Source organism: Echinops telfairi, unplaced genomic scaffold (assembly GCF_000313985.2).
Source record: "Echinops telfairi isolate 266 unplaced genomic scaffold, ASM31398v2 ScPeMD7_655;HRSCAF=1070, whole genome shotgun sequence".
NCBI classification, from domain to species: Eukaryota; Metazoa; Chordata; class Mammalia; order Afrosoricida; family Tenrecidae; genus Echinops; species Echinops telfairi.
The window spans coordinates 12,276,163-12,292,640 of record NW_022104553.1 but is presented as its reverse complement, the minus strand read 5'-3'; the positions used below and the strand labels follow the sequence as shown (position 1 = coordinate 12,292,640).

The 16,478-nt window shown below is 49.3% G+C and overlaps 1 protein-coding gene and 2 pseudogenes across 1 annotated transcript; 1 reads left to right on the top strand and 2 right to left on the bottom strand.

The window, feature by feature from the left end:
* The window catches only part of LOC101655790, a 17,848-nt pseudogene extending 11,907 nt beyond the window's left edge, over nucleotides 1-5,941 (top strand).
* Nucleotides 5,942-7,288: 1,347 nt separating this feature from the next.
* LOC101655469 lies at nucleotides 7,289-13,756 on the bottom strand (annotated as a pseudogene).
* On the bottom strand, nucleotides 10,298-13,007 carry ZBTB9 (zinc finger and BTB domain containing 9). The gene has a single exon (XM_045292743.1). The coding sequence runs from the start codon at nucleotides 12,828-12,830 to the stop codon at nucleotides 11,427-11,429; it is 1,404 nt and encodes a 467-aa protein (XP_045148678.1). The 5' UTR covers nucleotides 12,831-13,007; the 3' UTR covers nucleotides 10,298-11,426.
* Nucleotides 13,757-16,478: the final 2,722 nt, after the last annotated feature.

Sequence of the window (16,478 nt, the reverse complement as noted above, 5' to 3'; positions counted from 1 at the left end):
AGCTGATTCCGGGAACCCAAGAGGCAAGCGAATTTTGGGAATGATGAGGGCAACAAATGTATAGATGTGCTTTACACAATTGATCTATGTATTGTGATGCATTTTATGAGCCCCAATAAATTGATCTAAAAAAACAAACAAACCTAAGAATATTGTGTTATTCACTGGCAAGTACCTTGTAGAAAATGTATGGATTCATCCAGTTATTTCCAATGTTCTATTATCCAAGATAATAGAAAAATTCCATTATCTTTACATTTTTTCCATGAGCTTTTTAAGCCCCTTGTAAATGATGTACTTCATTCACTCCTGTTGTCTTCACCATTGCCAATTGCATTCTCAGAAAAAGAAGTCGAGCATCCTGGTATACACAACCACACCGCAGTTCAGTGGCTTAACAGTGGTAACATTCTACTGTTTGGTTTTGTTAAAAATCATTTTATTGGGGGCTCGTACAATTCTTATCACAATCCATACATCCATCCATTGTGTCAAGCACGTATGTACATTTGTTGCCATCATCATTCTCAAAACATTTGCTTTCTACTTGAGCCCTTAATATCGGCTCCTCATTTTCCCCCCACCATCCCTACTCCCCCCTCACTAATGAACCCTTCATAATTCATAATTATTATTATTTTGTCATTATTGTTGTTTTTAGCTACGAGGCAAACTTATTTTTTTTCTTTCTGAGCAAGAACTGTCCTCAACTAGTATTATCAAATATTGAATAGCTTTGGAAATTTGCCTTTATGATACATGTCTATTATTTAACATGTCTGTTAAATAATTCAATCTAAAATTATACAGCACATGATCCATGCTGGGTCCTATAGATTACTGGAACTTTACATTTTGTCCTTTTTTAAAAAATCTTTTTATACTAATTTATTATGTTAACACATAGTAAACATCTTAGATGACAAATTAGTATATCACCATGATATATAATACAATGCTGTCTGCCAAAATCTTTTATCTCTGCTTCAGAAAACACAGTTTAAAGTAATTTTCAAAGCTGTCCACTTTCTCCAATTTTACTCAGGGAGGGGGAAAAATAGAAAAAAGAAATTCTTTTAGGAGAAAGCTGAAATTTGTTACATGATTTATATTGTCTTCTTCGTCTGCTTCTTTTCCAACACTGGTCATTTCCCTCTTCTCGGGCGACCCTAGAGTATTTTCTCTCTGGTTTATCAGTGTCTCCTGTCAAACCCCGCTTCTTCGCTTGAGGCTCTGACTGCTTTTTTTCTTGCACTCCATCACCAAGCTCCTCCGCGCTGGTCTTAGACAGTTCTGCTTTACTTACAGGGGGCTCTGCTGCCAGGGCGGGTCAGCCTGGTCAGTGTTCACTGCCCAGAGTGGCGATAGGGGAATTTTCTGGTCCGGGTCAAGCGTCCACATTTTGAGGACCCCATCACCTGAGGCTCTGAAATGTCAAAACTGAGGATGTCTTTCCGTTTTCCTGAGCTTTAAATCCAGAGGCACATTAGAGAGTCACCGTCAAAAACCACACAACCGCTTCATCTCCTGCCACAGCAAGGACAGGGTCAGAGGGCAACGTGACAGGAGAGCTTCTTTTCTCACCGGCGATGGTTCCACCAACAGAGGCCATGTCAAGCCGGGAGAGAGCTACCTTACGGCCCTGTCTGTAGGTACAGAGAAGACGTCAAGAACATGGAATCTTGTGGACGGCAGGCCGGCATTCATAAAAAACATATCCATAGCTGTCCCAGTGAATAAGATAGATAACTACATTCTGTCCTTGACAGGTGCACAAGGGCCACCCTAGAAGGATGGTATGTGGAAATCCCACTAAGTGTGCTGAGCTCTACCTCAAACTCACCTGTAGCAGATTTAAGGAAATGATCTACTCCCTCGAATCGAAGGTTGCAATGCTCTAGGGCCGTGGTTCCCAACCTTCCTAATGCTGCGACCCTTTCAGTTCCTCACGTTGTGGCGACCCCATAGTGGGTGTATCTGCATGTGGGCAGACCCGCCTGGAGAGGGATAGAGGAGCGGTGTCTCGGTCCCCAAGACCATCGTAAATATGGTCTTAGGTGACCCCTGTGACAGGGATCACGACCCCAGGTTGAGAACCGCTGCTCTGGTGTGAGGCAGATGACTGCTAGCCCAAGGGTGTGGAATTAAGTGGTTGTTGGATCTTGGTATGACCTCTTGCTTTGAGGGTGCCCAATGAACGGTCGCCTGAAACTACCATATACTATTTGAATACCCTCCTCGCTTTCTTATGATATGCATTCACCTGGGCGGCCTGGTTCGGCCTTTGTAAATGAGTGTTATTGGAGGTTTGAAACGAGGAGCTAATAACTAATACAAGAATGAAGGAACATGATTGTGGTGATGATTGTACAACTCTTCTAATGTGATTGCACTATCGGATTGTATGATACGTGAATTATGTGTCAATAAAACTGTTGAGGGAAAAAAAAGTTTCCCCATTACCAACCTCCAATATTTGTGTAACTAGTGTCCAGCCACTTAACCAATTAATCTGTACAAGTCAACAATTAATTTTGGTCTGAAACCGGTCTATAGTTGTATAATTTCCTTTTCTCAGCCAAGTTTTAAATTCTCTACATTGCCTAAATTAGTGGCACTATCAATAGAACTACCTTATGCTCCAGGGGGAATGATTGATAATGCTATCATAAATAAAATAACAAGACACGAATGCACCATATATGTATGAGTGGGATCTGGAGCTTGCACTTAATTCTAGCCCCAACCTAAGAACAATTAGTTCTTATGACATGGCCCGCTTAATGTCCACCCTTCTGAAGAGATCAGTGAAGCTATGGGTGCCAGAGCAAGTCTGGTGAAGAAGCCCGATGGTGCCTGGCTATCAGAAAGGATTGTCTGGGGTTTTATTGTGTGTGTGTGTGTGTGTATGAGAGAGAGCTTTACATCAAAGAGTAATTGTATATTAAGAAAACATCCCAGCCCAGTCCAGATCAAGCCCATAAATCTGATATTAACCCCTATGTCCGATACTAGTCTATAAATTCCTAATCAGATTTATGCAACACGTGCAATGGAAGATCACGGGCCAGTGGGTGGGAAGTCTTGTGGATCCAGTGGCGGTGGAAGCACCTCAGCGCTGGTGTGGGTCTCCATGTGGTTCCATCAGCCTAGCTCCATGTGTCTTGTCAACAGGAAGACAAAGTAGAGAGTCCCTGTATCGAGCTATTATTATCTCCGTTGCGCCTCCAAATGAGGTCATCAAGCTGTGACCTTATTGACAGGCTAGACTCTACCCCTTTGTAAGTTGACAGAAGATTGTTAACTCCAAGAAGGGCTCTAACTGGTGTCTGGAGTTTTAAAAGGTTGTCTTAAAGCAAGCAGCCATCTAAATGAGGTATCAACCAAGTCCACATGGGAGAAGCACAGGAGCCTGCATCATTCGAGGATTGTAAATAACAAAACTTAAACCTGAGAGAGGGCATGATATTGTGCACACACAGATTAAGCCTCCAGTGAATCCCTCTGACCATGGTGTAGGGATGGGAACAGCCTTGCTATCAGAGAGCAGTATAAAGTTGATTATGGCAGATGGAGTTAGATCAAAATGTAAAGCTGTTTCAGTTAATATTTTCTGCTTTCTTTTTTAATGAGGTTTTTCTGTTTTGTCTAGTCATTGTTGTTGAGGGTTTTGTTTGCTTCCTGGCTTCCTGCTTGCATTTCATATGGTTTTCTGCATATGAAGCCCAAGATAGGTAGCTCTATATAGTTACTGGCTTAATAACAACCCAGGGGCATGGCAGAGGGTGATGGGGGAAGATGGGGAGCTAAGGACAATGAGTACAAGAAGAAACTGTTCTGAAGCATATTGTGATATCTTCTTAATATAATTCAATGATTAAATTGTTATATGTAAAAATTAATATGTGAAGTATATGCCAATAAAAATATAATAATATAAAAATAAATTTATAAAGCAAGACACCACTGCTATGCAAAATTACACGGGGCTGGTTATTAAGGATGCCTGAATCACAGGGAATGCAAAACTGCTTTATATACTTCTTGGGTTGTCAAGCGTTAAAACAAGCAGTAAGGACAGCATTTCCACACAAATTCACAAGCTGATATATTTCCCAAACTCAAACTACAGCTCCAGTAGGGTTTTACACAGTTCAATATAAGTGCAAAGAGAGTTTCCATGTTTCATTTAACAGGGCAGTTGAGGAGCTTTCAATTGGAGATTAATCTGTAAATAACAAGTGAATACAATAGAACTCTACAAATGCCTTCCACGTGATGAAGAGTTAAATTAAAATCACATGCTTGTGGATTGCTATCACTATTTGGCAGTACTTATTTGTTAGTCCCTAGATGGTGCAAACAGATCATGCACTTGGCCTCTAACGGAAAAGTTGGCAGTTTGAGTCCTTCCAAATGCCCCTTGGAAGTAAGTTCTGTTGATGTACTTCCACAAAACCAGTCACTAAACATCTGTGGAGCACAGTTCTGATATACACAGGGTCACCATGAGTTAGAATTAACTAGATGACAACTGGCTTTTATCTGTGAAAATATTTTCAAAAACGAAACATGTTGGGATTTCCTAACAGACCAGCATTAACAGAGGAGCGTTTGCAGTTGGCTTTGATGACGGCGCTGGTTACCATCAAGTCAGTTCCAACCCCTGGCGCCACCGTGTAGAGTAAAACTGCTCCCTGGGGTTTCAAAGGTGCAACCTTTCTAAAGCAATTACCAGGCCTGACTTCTAAGGCACCTTTCTCACTGCCATTGAGTATATCCCCAATGGAGACTCTACAGGACGGAGTAGAACGTGTGAGTTTCAGAAACTGGTGGTTTCGAACTGCTGACCTTGAAGTTAGTAGTCCAACTCATAGGTACTATGTCATGTGGGTTCAAACTGTCAACCTTTTAACTAGTAGTCTGCTAGGGAATGCCAACTTTGAGCACCTTAAGATAAACATAAAAACAGTACTCAATTATTAAATCTTTTGTCAGTAAAAACACGCACATTTATTTTGATTTACGAGTATTTCCATGATATCCTTCATTTGGCTTCTTGTCAGGGAAAGCTTAAAATATTTACTATCTGGCCTTTTACAGGAGGTAGCCCTGGAAGGCTGCTAACAACACGGAGCTACTAACTACAAGGTCAGTCGTTTGAGCCCACCAGTCTTTCTGAGGGAAAAAGATGAGACTCTACTCCCATTAAGAATTAACGTCTCTGATGATGGCAAATAATGTACCAATGTGCTTGGCACAATGGATGGATGGATGGATGGTGATGCAAGTTGTCTGAGTCCCCAATAAGATGATTTTAAAAAAGAAAAAGAATTAAAGTCTCAGAAGCCACCCTCTGGACCCCGCCGGCCAGTCCGCCCTGCCGCTGGGCCATGGCCTCCTACACCTACCGCTGGGCCGGGCGCTGCTGGACCAGAGCTTCCAGTGGAATGTCTTCCAGAGGGTCGATGAGGACCGGAGCGGCGTGACCTTGGACAACGAGCTCCGGCAGGCACTCTCCAACGGGACATGGACACCATTAAAACCCCGTGACTGTTAGGTCAATCATACCCATGTCTGACCAAGTGAACAAGGCCTGCGTGAACTCCCGCGAGTTCACGGGCGTCTGGAAGTACATCACGGACTGGAAGCAGAACGCCTTCCGCACCTGTGACCAGGACAACTCGGGCATGCTCGACAAGAACGACTTCAAGCAGGCACGCTCAGGTTTCGGGGAGGGCCTCTCGGACCAGTCCCACGACATTCTCACCCGAAGTTCGACAGACAGGGCCGGGGCCAGATAGCCTTCAACGACCTCATCCAGGGCTGCGTCGTCCTGCACAGGCTGACAGACATATTCCGACGCGATGACACGGGCCAGGATGGCTGGATCCAGGTGTCCTGCGAGCAGTACCTGTCCGTGGTCTTCAGCATCGTATGACCCCGGCCTCCTCGCCGAGCGGCTGGCCGTTGAAGACGGCCCGAGGGACACAGCACCCAACCCAACCCATTTGTGAGCCTCTGGCCCAGCTGCCGGAGGACCGGCTTGGCTGGATCGGGATAGCCGGGGCATCTGGGCAGCCGGGAAGGCGGGCAGACAGCTGCTGCGGGCAGCCCTGGGGGTGTAGCTAACAAGGGACCCACAGCAAAGCTTTTCAGGTGCCTTTCTTTTTAAAGTGGATTGGAGTCATTTGAATATGGAATGTCAACAATAAAGCTATGGTACAGGAAAATAAATAAACCAAGAGGCAGTCCCACCCTGTCCTACAGTCACTGAATGGGCTCGTGTGTGTGGCTTGGTTTGGCTGCTCTTTTACAGAGCAAGTTTGCCAATGGCTAGTCTTCACCGAACAAGTAAATCTAGCTGCCTACTCAGGTCATCATCATGCAAAATTCTTGATCCAGAGAGATGGGGATGAGTGCATAGCCACCTGAAGCCTGCCTAGGGCTAGAAGCTAAGAGCCAGTACTAACCTCCAGACCTGACTTGGAGCCTCTTAAACTATGAGAACGACAAATCTTTGATCTGCTCGTTTTCTGTCCCCAACTCATTAAATTACCTCAATTGTTTAAAACAAAATGCGACACACTTCCCTTGATCTTTCTTTCCCTATTTATTTATTCATTCATTCAGGGTGTCCTGGCCAAAACCAAACCCACCGCCATAGTCTTACTTTGACTCTTAGTGACTTTCAGGTTTCTAAGCCTCTAAGTCCTTACAGCAATACAGCAGATCTTTAGCTGGTACATTTGAACTGTGGTTCAATACCTAACCTACAGTGCCAATCAGAAGAGTGTTAATCCACTTCTGTCTGCTCCCTTCACCTACCTCGTCTACACTACTGAGTGTAACTGTCTTCCTGCTTCCACGCTTGCTCCTTTTTTTTTTTAAGTTTGAACTTGGAATTGTATTTCAAGTTCTTTCCAAGACCAGGCCCTCAGCACCCCCAGGTCAAGTATGTCCCTGAGCTTGGTCCACTGCTACTGGGAGCTTGGGGAGCCAGGTCACGTGCTTGGGTAGTCACCAGCATTAACTCCGACAGAAGATGAGGCCCTGCAGAACTCCCTCCTCCTCAAGGCCAGCTGCCAGTCCTCGCTGATCTCAGGAGGAGCGGTGGCCAAGCAGAAACCACTGGGATCTCTCCTTGGGCTAGGAGAGGTGCTTGCCATCCACCCCACCCATGGCCTCTCCCCTCCAGTTGCTGAAGACAGGGGAAAGGGATCTCTCTGAAGACCCGTGGTGTCCGTTCAGAAACAGAAACGCGAGCCTCCACCCAGGCACCGTGCTTTCAGATATACTGCGTCGAGTTCAGCTGCTGGATGAGTTGGTCGATGGTTCTCCACGATAGCCGGGTGAGCCCATCTCCTGGAGGAAGCCCACTCATGACGGGCCAGAGAGAGACGGAATGGGTGCAAGAACTGCGAGACCACCTGGAAATACTTCCCGGGAAGGCGATTTCAGGAATGAGGTCCTCCAAGCAAACGACACCAAACTTCCCCAGGTGCTCCTCCATCACTGTGCTGTCGGTCAGCGCGATGGTCTTGCTCTTCACCTTGGCTTGCCCGCCTTTCAGGACGAGGTCCCGGGCAGACTTCAGGTTTGGAAAGCCCCAAGTCACACAGGGCTCCACCATACGCCGCATTTTCAGGGTCATGGGCGTCACTTTGACAAAGACGCCGGTGAAGATCTTCTTTAGACGAAGTTTCGTGATGGAAACTCACCGCCTTGATCCTTTGGATGCGGACAGCAAAGGCCAGGGACTGTCCATCGGGCACTTCCAAGACGTGAGGTTCCCTCTCGAGTCCTCTGGTGCGGACCCTGTCCTGCTGCTGTCGCTGGAAAGCCAGCAGGACCGATTCCAGTCTTTCCCTTACCTCTGCTTCCTCTCCTCCAAAACCTCCTCCTTTGCCTGAGGGGCTGAGCCTGATAAGCCTTCCTTTTTTTCACTTTCTGGAACCAATGGGATCTTTTTTCTCGGCTCTTCTTCTTCCGGCATCTTTCCAACCTCGAGGCCCACTCTTGCTCCTTAATGATCCTTATTCACCCTGATGCGAGAGAAATCTCTTCCAACTGTTAAAAAAGACCACTGCCCTTCCTAAAACACGTCATTGCCTTCCTTTGGCACTTAGAATCAAGTTCCTTATAACGATCTGAATGGCTTAATGTAACTCCGCCCTTTTTAAGCCTATTTCATTCGTCTCTCCCCACTGGTCTCCAAATTGAGCACCACACTTTTTCTCGACCTTCCTAATGCCGCAACCCTTTAACACGGTTCCTCAGGTTGTGGTGACCCCCAACCATAAAATTATTTTCACTGCTACTTCATCACTGTCATTTTGCTACCGTTATAAACCAGGCGACCCCTGTGAAAGGGTCATTCGACCCCCAAAGAGGTGGCGACCCACAGGTTGACCTAGACCTCTGTATCAGCTCAACACTCTGTACTTTGAGCCATCTTCCCAGACTTGCGTGTCTCTGATGTTTTCTTTGGCTATTAGACCAATGCGCACAGTATGTTCTTCTTTCACTGTTCGCCACCTGCTTCCTTCTACAGCACTGAAATGTGTACGGGGACCGGCAATGCCCCTTGGGCCTAGCTCAGTGCCCATACATAAGTTGACAAATATTCATTAAATAAGGGAACTGGCAAAAACAAACAACTTATGATATGGTGGAGGAGGACTTCTGGGGAACACAGAAGAGGTTCCAGTCTGGCCTCGTGGTTACAGATTTCTAGAGGAAGTGATATTTAAGCTAATAACTGAAGAAAGGAGCACTGAGTCTGTTGAGGAACAAGGGAAACTGTAGCGGTACATGAGAAGCAGAAAGGGCAGGCACGGAGGCCTACAGGAAACAGTGGTGACGAGACTGCGGTAACTGGGCCTAGATCATGTGGACTTCATGAGAAGAGCAAGCAGCCAAAAAAGTTTTTTTTGTTTTGTTTTTTAAATCATTTTATTGGGAGGGGGGTGTGTCTTACAACTCTTACCACAATCCATACATGCATCCACTGTGTCAAGCACATTTGTATACAAGCTGCCATCATCATTTTCAAAACATTTTCTTTCTACTTGAGCCCTTGATATCAGCTCATTTGCCCCCTCCCCCAAACTCCCTTCCTCGTGAACCCTTGATAATTTATAAATTTGTTTTCCCCATGCAAAAAAAGGTTTTAAGCCAGAGAATGGTGAGATAATTTGTGCTGTTGTAGAAAGATCATTTTGACTGTAGGTCCCTCCCTGAGAAAATTGATCTGAATAAAGGTGGGAAACTTATTGAGAACTACTATGGGCAAGGCACTGGTTCTAAGCATTTAAATGCATTAAATTGTTATAACCCTAGGAGCAGGATTCATGAGGAACTATAGTGGGTAAGTAGATGTGAGCAAAGGCTCTGGAAAGGGAACTACCTTAAAAGGGGCAACTTTTTACAAGAGTCAGGAGGTTTAAATTCTATTAAGCCACAATCTGTCACTATGGAAGTTTTCCTGTATTAATACCTAACAATTGCTGATAAACACACTTTGGGGAAGGTATCACCCTTTGTTCTAGTTTTGACTTTCACACCAGTGTTTAATAAGAGTTCATCCGTTCAGCTACCTCCTACATGGTCACATTACATTTCAAGGAATTTCTTTGTGAAACCACTACTGACCCATGAAAGGACTTTGTTTCCTTTGTGTCAATAGAGCAGCTTGTACTACTTTGTATCATGGGCTTACCAGACCATATTGTAATTGTCTACTAACTGTACCAACTGTGAATGCTTTCAGTTAATCAGGGTCCTGGTGGCACAGTGGCTACAGCACTTCCCTGAAAACTGCAAGTTCAGTGGTTCCAACCCACTCGCAGCTCCAGAGGACAAAGATGCTACAGTCTACTTCCGTAAAGATTTTTAGCCTTGGAACCAATACTGCCCTATGGCAGGGCTGCTATGATTGAAAATGACTCAGTGGAAATGAGTTTCTGGTTTAAAGCACAGTACTTTGCACGAAGTAGAAGACCAAACAGCCATCGAGCATTATACATAGGAAGTCAGAAACATAATCAGTAAGGGTTATGTGAAGCAATTCCTTTCAAAAAAGAACCAATTGGGAAGCACACTCACACACGTACACAGTTCATATTCTAAAGGTAACTTACCCAAGGTTATTCAGTTGGCAGGGTCTAGAATAAGTCCAGGAGTGTTCGCTGCAGCATCCCATGCTTCCTTAATCAAAATAACGCAGTCACAAAATGAACACACCCAAGTATATGCAGCTGTTCTGTCTCCCACACAAATTACTCAGTCCAGTCTGTCAGTTTAGATTTCAGGGTAAAATTTATTTGAAGAAATTAAGTAACTTGCAACATCTCACTGTCTACCCCTCACCCTTCAACATGGCTAGGTGTATAGGTGGGAGAGAAAGAGTTTGGTCCCAGTATACAGTCACCCTCTAGACTTTAACATGTGCTAACTCAGCCCTGAGTTCTGCCCACATCAACTTGTTCAGAGAGCACTAGTGCTACCCTGAGAGTCTTGGGTCAGTGGCATCTCCTGAGTCCAAGCACATGCTAGTCACTGCGATCAATACAGGAGTGATTAGTGATGGTGAAAGGTAGAAAAGAGGCACAGGTTACTGAGGGAATGTCCTCGTAGAGAGCGTGCAAGGAATGACACATGGAATGTTTGATTTGTTAAAGTGCTCAACTACAACGTACAACATAAAAGTTGGGAAGGTATCTACTAGTGAGTCACAATCTATGGAGCTTCTGGAAAGATACAACAAAGTAAGGTACAGAAGACGACCTCTGTTCACATCATTCCAGCAGTGGATGACAGACGCTTGGTTATTGAATTATTCACACACTGAATTAAAGGTAACCCCAGAGAGGCTGGTTCCTTTAACTCTTCAGAGACTGAATGAATCTTATCACGGTCTTTTGCTCTTGCCAAATAATCTGCTGTTCTGAGATTTGGATCCTTACGGATCCAATGGATGTCACACTAGGAAAGTGGAGCCCAGCCCATTGTGGGCAAGTGATCACTTTAAATATGACCCGTAAACCACTGCTGGTTTAAGTGTTAGATACTAACTGCAAGGTTGGTGGTCCAAACCCACTAATTGCTCTGTGGAAAAGAGTTTAGGTTACGTGCTCCAGTAAAGATTTAAGTCTTAGAAACCCCACATAGGATCACAATGAGCTAGAATTGCATTGATGGCAGTGGGTCTAGAAGTAATTAGCAAAAACCTGGAGAAGAGAAATCTGAGTTTCCAAAGCACCAAGCTAAAGTCCACACCTAAGAAGTCACACACAGACCCATAATATATCTATCCCCTTGGAATGATTACAAGATGCAGGACCGAAGTGTCGCGGTAGTAAGGAGAAAGCACCCAGCAGGAGCATGGCTCTCTTGCCCTGAAAGTCAGTGTCCGGCCTCAGCAATCACTTGTAAGTCCAATGAGCAGTGGCCCAGCCCTGGCCCTTACAAAGGTCCCGGTGGCGAAGGTAGCAGGCATGCACTCGGAACCGACGACCACAGTGGGGACAGGCATGCAGGGCTCCAGCGTGGGTTTTCATGTGCTCCGTCAGATGGTGCTTCAGCTTGAAACGCTTGTTGCAGACGCCACAGCCAAAGGGCCGGAGGCTAAAGGTCAGCATTATGTGTCTGTCACGCTTGGGCTTCACGGCAAACCGCTTCCCGCACAAGCAGCCAAAACGCTTTCCATCAGCGGGGGGCGGTGCTTCCCCTAGTTTCACGGGTCCATGCACAGCTTGTCCTGCTCCCCCAGGTCCTCCACCTCCTGATAGGATTTCGTTCCCATGAAGATCCACTGGTTTCCAGGATGGGCCTCCTCCCTCCGATGGTGCTCCGGTTCCTGAGGGCATCAAGAACACTAGCTCCCCATCCCTTTCGGTGTCCCCTCCAGGCAACACTTTGGTCTCCTCCTTTGTTCCTCTAGACGGAGTTCCACCTCCTGATACATCCTCAAGCTCCAAGGGTTCCTGCTTTATGTAGAAGATTTTACAGGGTAATGCTGTAGGAGTGCTCAGAGGCGCTGGTGGAGCACTCGCACCCTCTGGAAGTTTGCAGGGAGTAGCTGCTTTGGGTGAGGGGTGGGGTGCAGGAAGGCTGGGGAAACTTCCTGACACACTCTGAGGCTTCGAGGTCTGAGACAGTGCTTCTGACCCTTGGACCACCTCCTCTTCATCTTCTTCCTCGTCTTCCTCTACCTGAATCTGTAATACCTCTCCCAGGTCACCGCCCTCTCCTACAGCAGGACTCTCTGTAGAGGGAGATGGCTGTACTGGAGTCTGGAAAGGGGGAGACCGAACGCACCAGCCCCCTGGGGAGGATGTAGTGGAAAGCAGTGTGTGGTAAGAGGTTGCTCCACCGCCTGAAATCCCACCCCCTGAGACTTCTAGTTCTTTAAGAATTTCTGAGCACTGATCAACGACGTGCCACATTTGGAGGCCACTGGCCACAAGGAGGTGGGCTGGCAGAGTATCGAGGGGCAGGCGGAGGCGTCCTGAGTAAATGAGCTGTAGCAGCCCTTCGAAGGCATCTGCTTCAATGACACTCGGCAGGGTGAGCCGTGGCGCATCCCCCAGAAGCAGCTTGTCATGGAAGTAAGGCGAGGCGGCAGCCAACACGGCCTTGTGAGCCTTCAGTTCCCGACCCTGCACCAGGAGAGACACGTCACAGAACTTGCCCTCTAACCTGTGGCGGTTCAGGGTTTCCAGCACGGACGAGCTGTGCCGAGGAAACTCAATCTGGATTGTCCGTGGCGCTGGGGTGCAGGCCGGGGAGGGGGCCACCGGGGGCAAAGACGTCGGGGCGTTACTCATGGCGTCCACGGAGAGGGGAAGCTCCGGGGGCTCGGTAAGAGGAAGGGGCCAGGGAGAGACCTCACGCAGGATGAAAGCTGTGGGCGAAAGAGACGGTGGTTACGGCAGCCCCAGACACCCTGCACGTTTGCACCCTGCACGCAGGGGCAGTTTGGGCAGCGCGGTCCCGGGCCCGCTCCCGCGAGCAATGCAACAACTCGGCAAGAAGACACTGACCGGGGTTGTAACTTGCAGGGCCTGTGGTCGACGAGGAGGAGGAGGAAGCGCCTCAGCCACGAGTCCGACCCCGCCGGCCCGGGAGCGCTGCGGCGCCGCCGCTCCGTTCCCCTCACGGGGCGCCAGAGGCCGGCTCGCAGGAGCCCACGGCCACCGGGCGAGCGCAGGGACCGTCCCGCGTGCCTTCCGCGCCGCCACGCCCCCGCCGGTACACACGCGGCGCGGACCTCCCAGCACATCTGCAGCGACGCCGCCGCCCCAGGCCGGAAGCCGCCGCCTTCGGCCGGACGCCGACGCCGCGTGCGAGGGGCGGGGCCGGCGCGGCAGCCAATCGGAAGGCGGCAGCCTACAAGCCTTGTGTGGATTGGCTACACGGGCGAGGGGGCGGAGCTGGCGGGCGGCTGTTGGCCCCGCGAGTCGGAGCCGGAGGGTCTCGGTGGGAGGGAAAGTGGCTTGGGTGCACGTTGCTCGCAGTGGAGCGGGGCGAATTGCGAGTCGCCCCGGAAAGCTGCATTTCCTGATGATGAAATGTAGCGCCCGGCCCCCACAAGTGCTGAAACCAAAGCGTTGCCTTGGAATCGATTGATTCGGATCCGCCCTGCAGGGCCGAGTAGAACTACCCATAGGGTTTCCGAGGCTGTAAATCCTTAGCAACACACGATCACGTCTTTCTCCGCCGGAGGGCCTGGTGGGACCACTGACCTCTTCGCAGCCAAGCGCTTTAATCATTGCGCCACCAGGGCTCCCGTTGCTGAGTAGGGCGAGAGTAGTTGGGGACCTACTAAGAGCTAGGCGTTTAGTGCCATTTATCCTCTCACTATCCCTTTCTGGTCGATGGTGTTCGGTTTCCATGCAGGAGAAGCCAAGATTTGAAAGGTCGGCTAACAAAGATGGCCCAGGAACTGGCAATCACATTTCCTCCATTTCACAACAAGGCGTCTTCACTGGCAATTGAACAAACCTCATTTCTGGGCATGCTCTTTACAAGTGGGCAGTGCTGGTGCAGGTAGAATGCTCGCCTTCCGTGTGAAACCTGGGTTTGACTCGCCCTGCACCTCTGTGCACTGCTTCCTAAGCAGTGGAGGCGGCTTGCATTTTGCTTCAATGTTGAGTAGGCTTCAGAGGAGCTACCAGACTACGATGGCCGACCAATGAAACCTGCCTGCTCCCCTCCTCACGTAATGCCATGCAGGGCCAGGCAGCATGTTGTACATGGGGGTAAGGTGCTACCAGACATTTAAAAAGAACCAAATTAGATTATGTATCTGAAGATACTGATTATCACTTCATATGTATAGGTCAATAAATATATATATGGAATCTATCAGACAATGCCACTTCTTCCCAACCTCTCCCACCTTTTTCCTATCAAGTGGAACAGTGGATGAGGGGACAAGTGCATTGGGAGGTTGGACGAGTCCCTGTAAACCCCATACTCTGGATCATAGCATGGAGCAAATCTCCACTGGAAAAGAGAGCCATTCTAAAAGGCTGATGGGCTCCTTCTCTCTGGCTTGCAGGCCTCTCACAAAGCGGGCGCCACCACTGTGCGGTGGATCTTCAGGGCCTAGCCTAGGGAAGCCAGCACAGCAATAAAAGAACAATCTCTGTTTATTAAACATTTTTCTGTTTCACCACACACTCCAGAAAAAAAGGAAAGGGGGCTGGGAGTGGAGAAAAAGGGGCCAGTGAGGGGAAGGGGAGAAATTGAGAAGGCTGGGGGTCATATGGGGAGGGAGAACGAGAAAACAAAATAAAACTGGTAGGAAGAGTTCCCTACCCCTAGGATGGTCGGTGGGGAGGGAATTATGGACTGGGGGGAGGGGCCAGGAAGCTCTGTACAGAGGGACCCCAGCCCACACACACACACCCCAGATATGTACAGTACAAACCCCAGATAATTACAACAGCCAGAGAGGAGAGGAGGAAGGGAGTCCAGGAATGGGGCCTGAAGTGGGAAAGCAGAGGAAAGGGCACCGGGATAAAATTTCACATATTTACAACTTTTATATAAGTATAAACGTGGCCCCGGCTGGGTGGATGTGTGCATGGGAATGGGACTGGAGGGGAACTGTCCATACAAAAGAAAGAAGGGTAGAGTGTGGAAAGTCTCAATACCAAACGCAAGAAGGGGTGAGGAGGCAAGGCTAGGGAGGGGGCAGCAGTCAGGGAACAGGGGTTGCCTGGGGGGCTATTCCCCTCCCATGGCTTACCCACCCCAAACCCCATCCATCCTACCTCCCCTAACCCGCCAGAGAGCTATGTACAGAGAAACACCGAAAAATTGTGGAGCTGGCGGGAGGGAGGGAGGAGGAGGGAGATTGGGGGGGAGGGGGGGAAGGAGGGCATGGGGAGGATGAGAGGGAAGCCCAGCCCTGTCCTACCTCCCCCAGGGGACAGAGTCATGGAAGGAGGACCCCCCCCCCCCAGCACACACACACCCCTCCTCAACACAGGTCCCCCCACCCTGGGGGAGAGAGACATGGCTTTTCCTAGAGTAAATTCCCCCCTCCCCCTGGGAGTAGAGACCAAGAAGAGGGAGGAGAGGGGTAGGGGGGCCGCATGTGAGGGTTTGGCAAATAAGCAATCCTGTCCCCGCCCCCACATACATACCCTCCTAAACCCCAACCCCTCACTCTAACCTCAATTCCACCCCACCCAACACACTGGGGGAGGGGGGGGCATGAGCCCCCTCACCCCGCTCTGGGACCAGCCGAGAGCAGATCAGGTGTGGGAAGAGGGAGAGAACCCCCATTCCTCCCTTGCCGCCCCCTCCCTGCCTGCCCCGGTGGCCCCTCCACCCCATCTGGGTTCTGGGTGGGGAGGGAGTAAATTTTAAGAGTGGTGGGAGGAGAAGGAGTTTGTGCGTGCTGAGCCCCCCCCAGACGCTCCTGAGAAATCAAGGGGTAGTAGGGCCCCCTCACCCGGGGTCCCCTCCCCATAACAAGGGGGGCAGGGGAGGCCGAAATGGGGCTGTGGAGGGGAGTTAGATTGTCAGCTCTGGTTACTGCTAAAAAATCACCCTGAAGTTGAACGTTTGGAGGTGCCACACCCCCAGGGTGGGGGTGAGGTCTGTCCCCCAGTGCTCAGGGGAACGGTGAGGCAGAGGATGGGGATAGCACCCCGGAGTGAAGGGGTCTGTGTGGGGTAGGCGGTGTCCTGGGGCAAGGGTCCCTGGGGGTCCCGAGGGGACAGCACCCCGGCATGTAGGAAAAGGCGGGCAGCTGAGGGTCCCCACTCCCTCCTGGGAACGGTGCTGTGGTGGCGTGGGGCCGGTGCCCCCACGGAGGCGTCCTGGGAGGCACTGCGCTGCGCTGTCCCTCGGCGACGTCCAGTCGTGGCGGTCAGTCGGTGCTGCTGCTCCGGGGTGGGGTGCATGACGGGGCAGGAGGCGGGCGGGCAGGCGACGCTGGGAGGGCTAGTGGTCTGCGG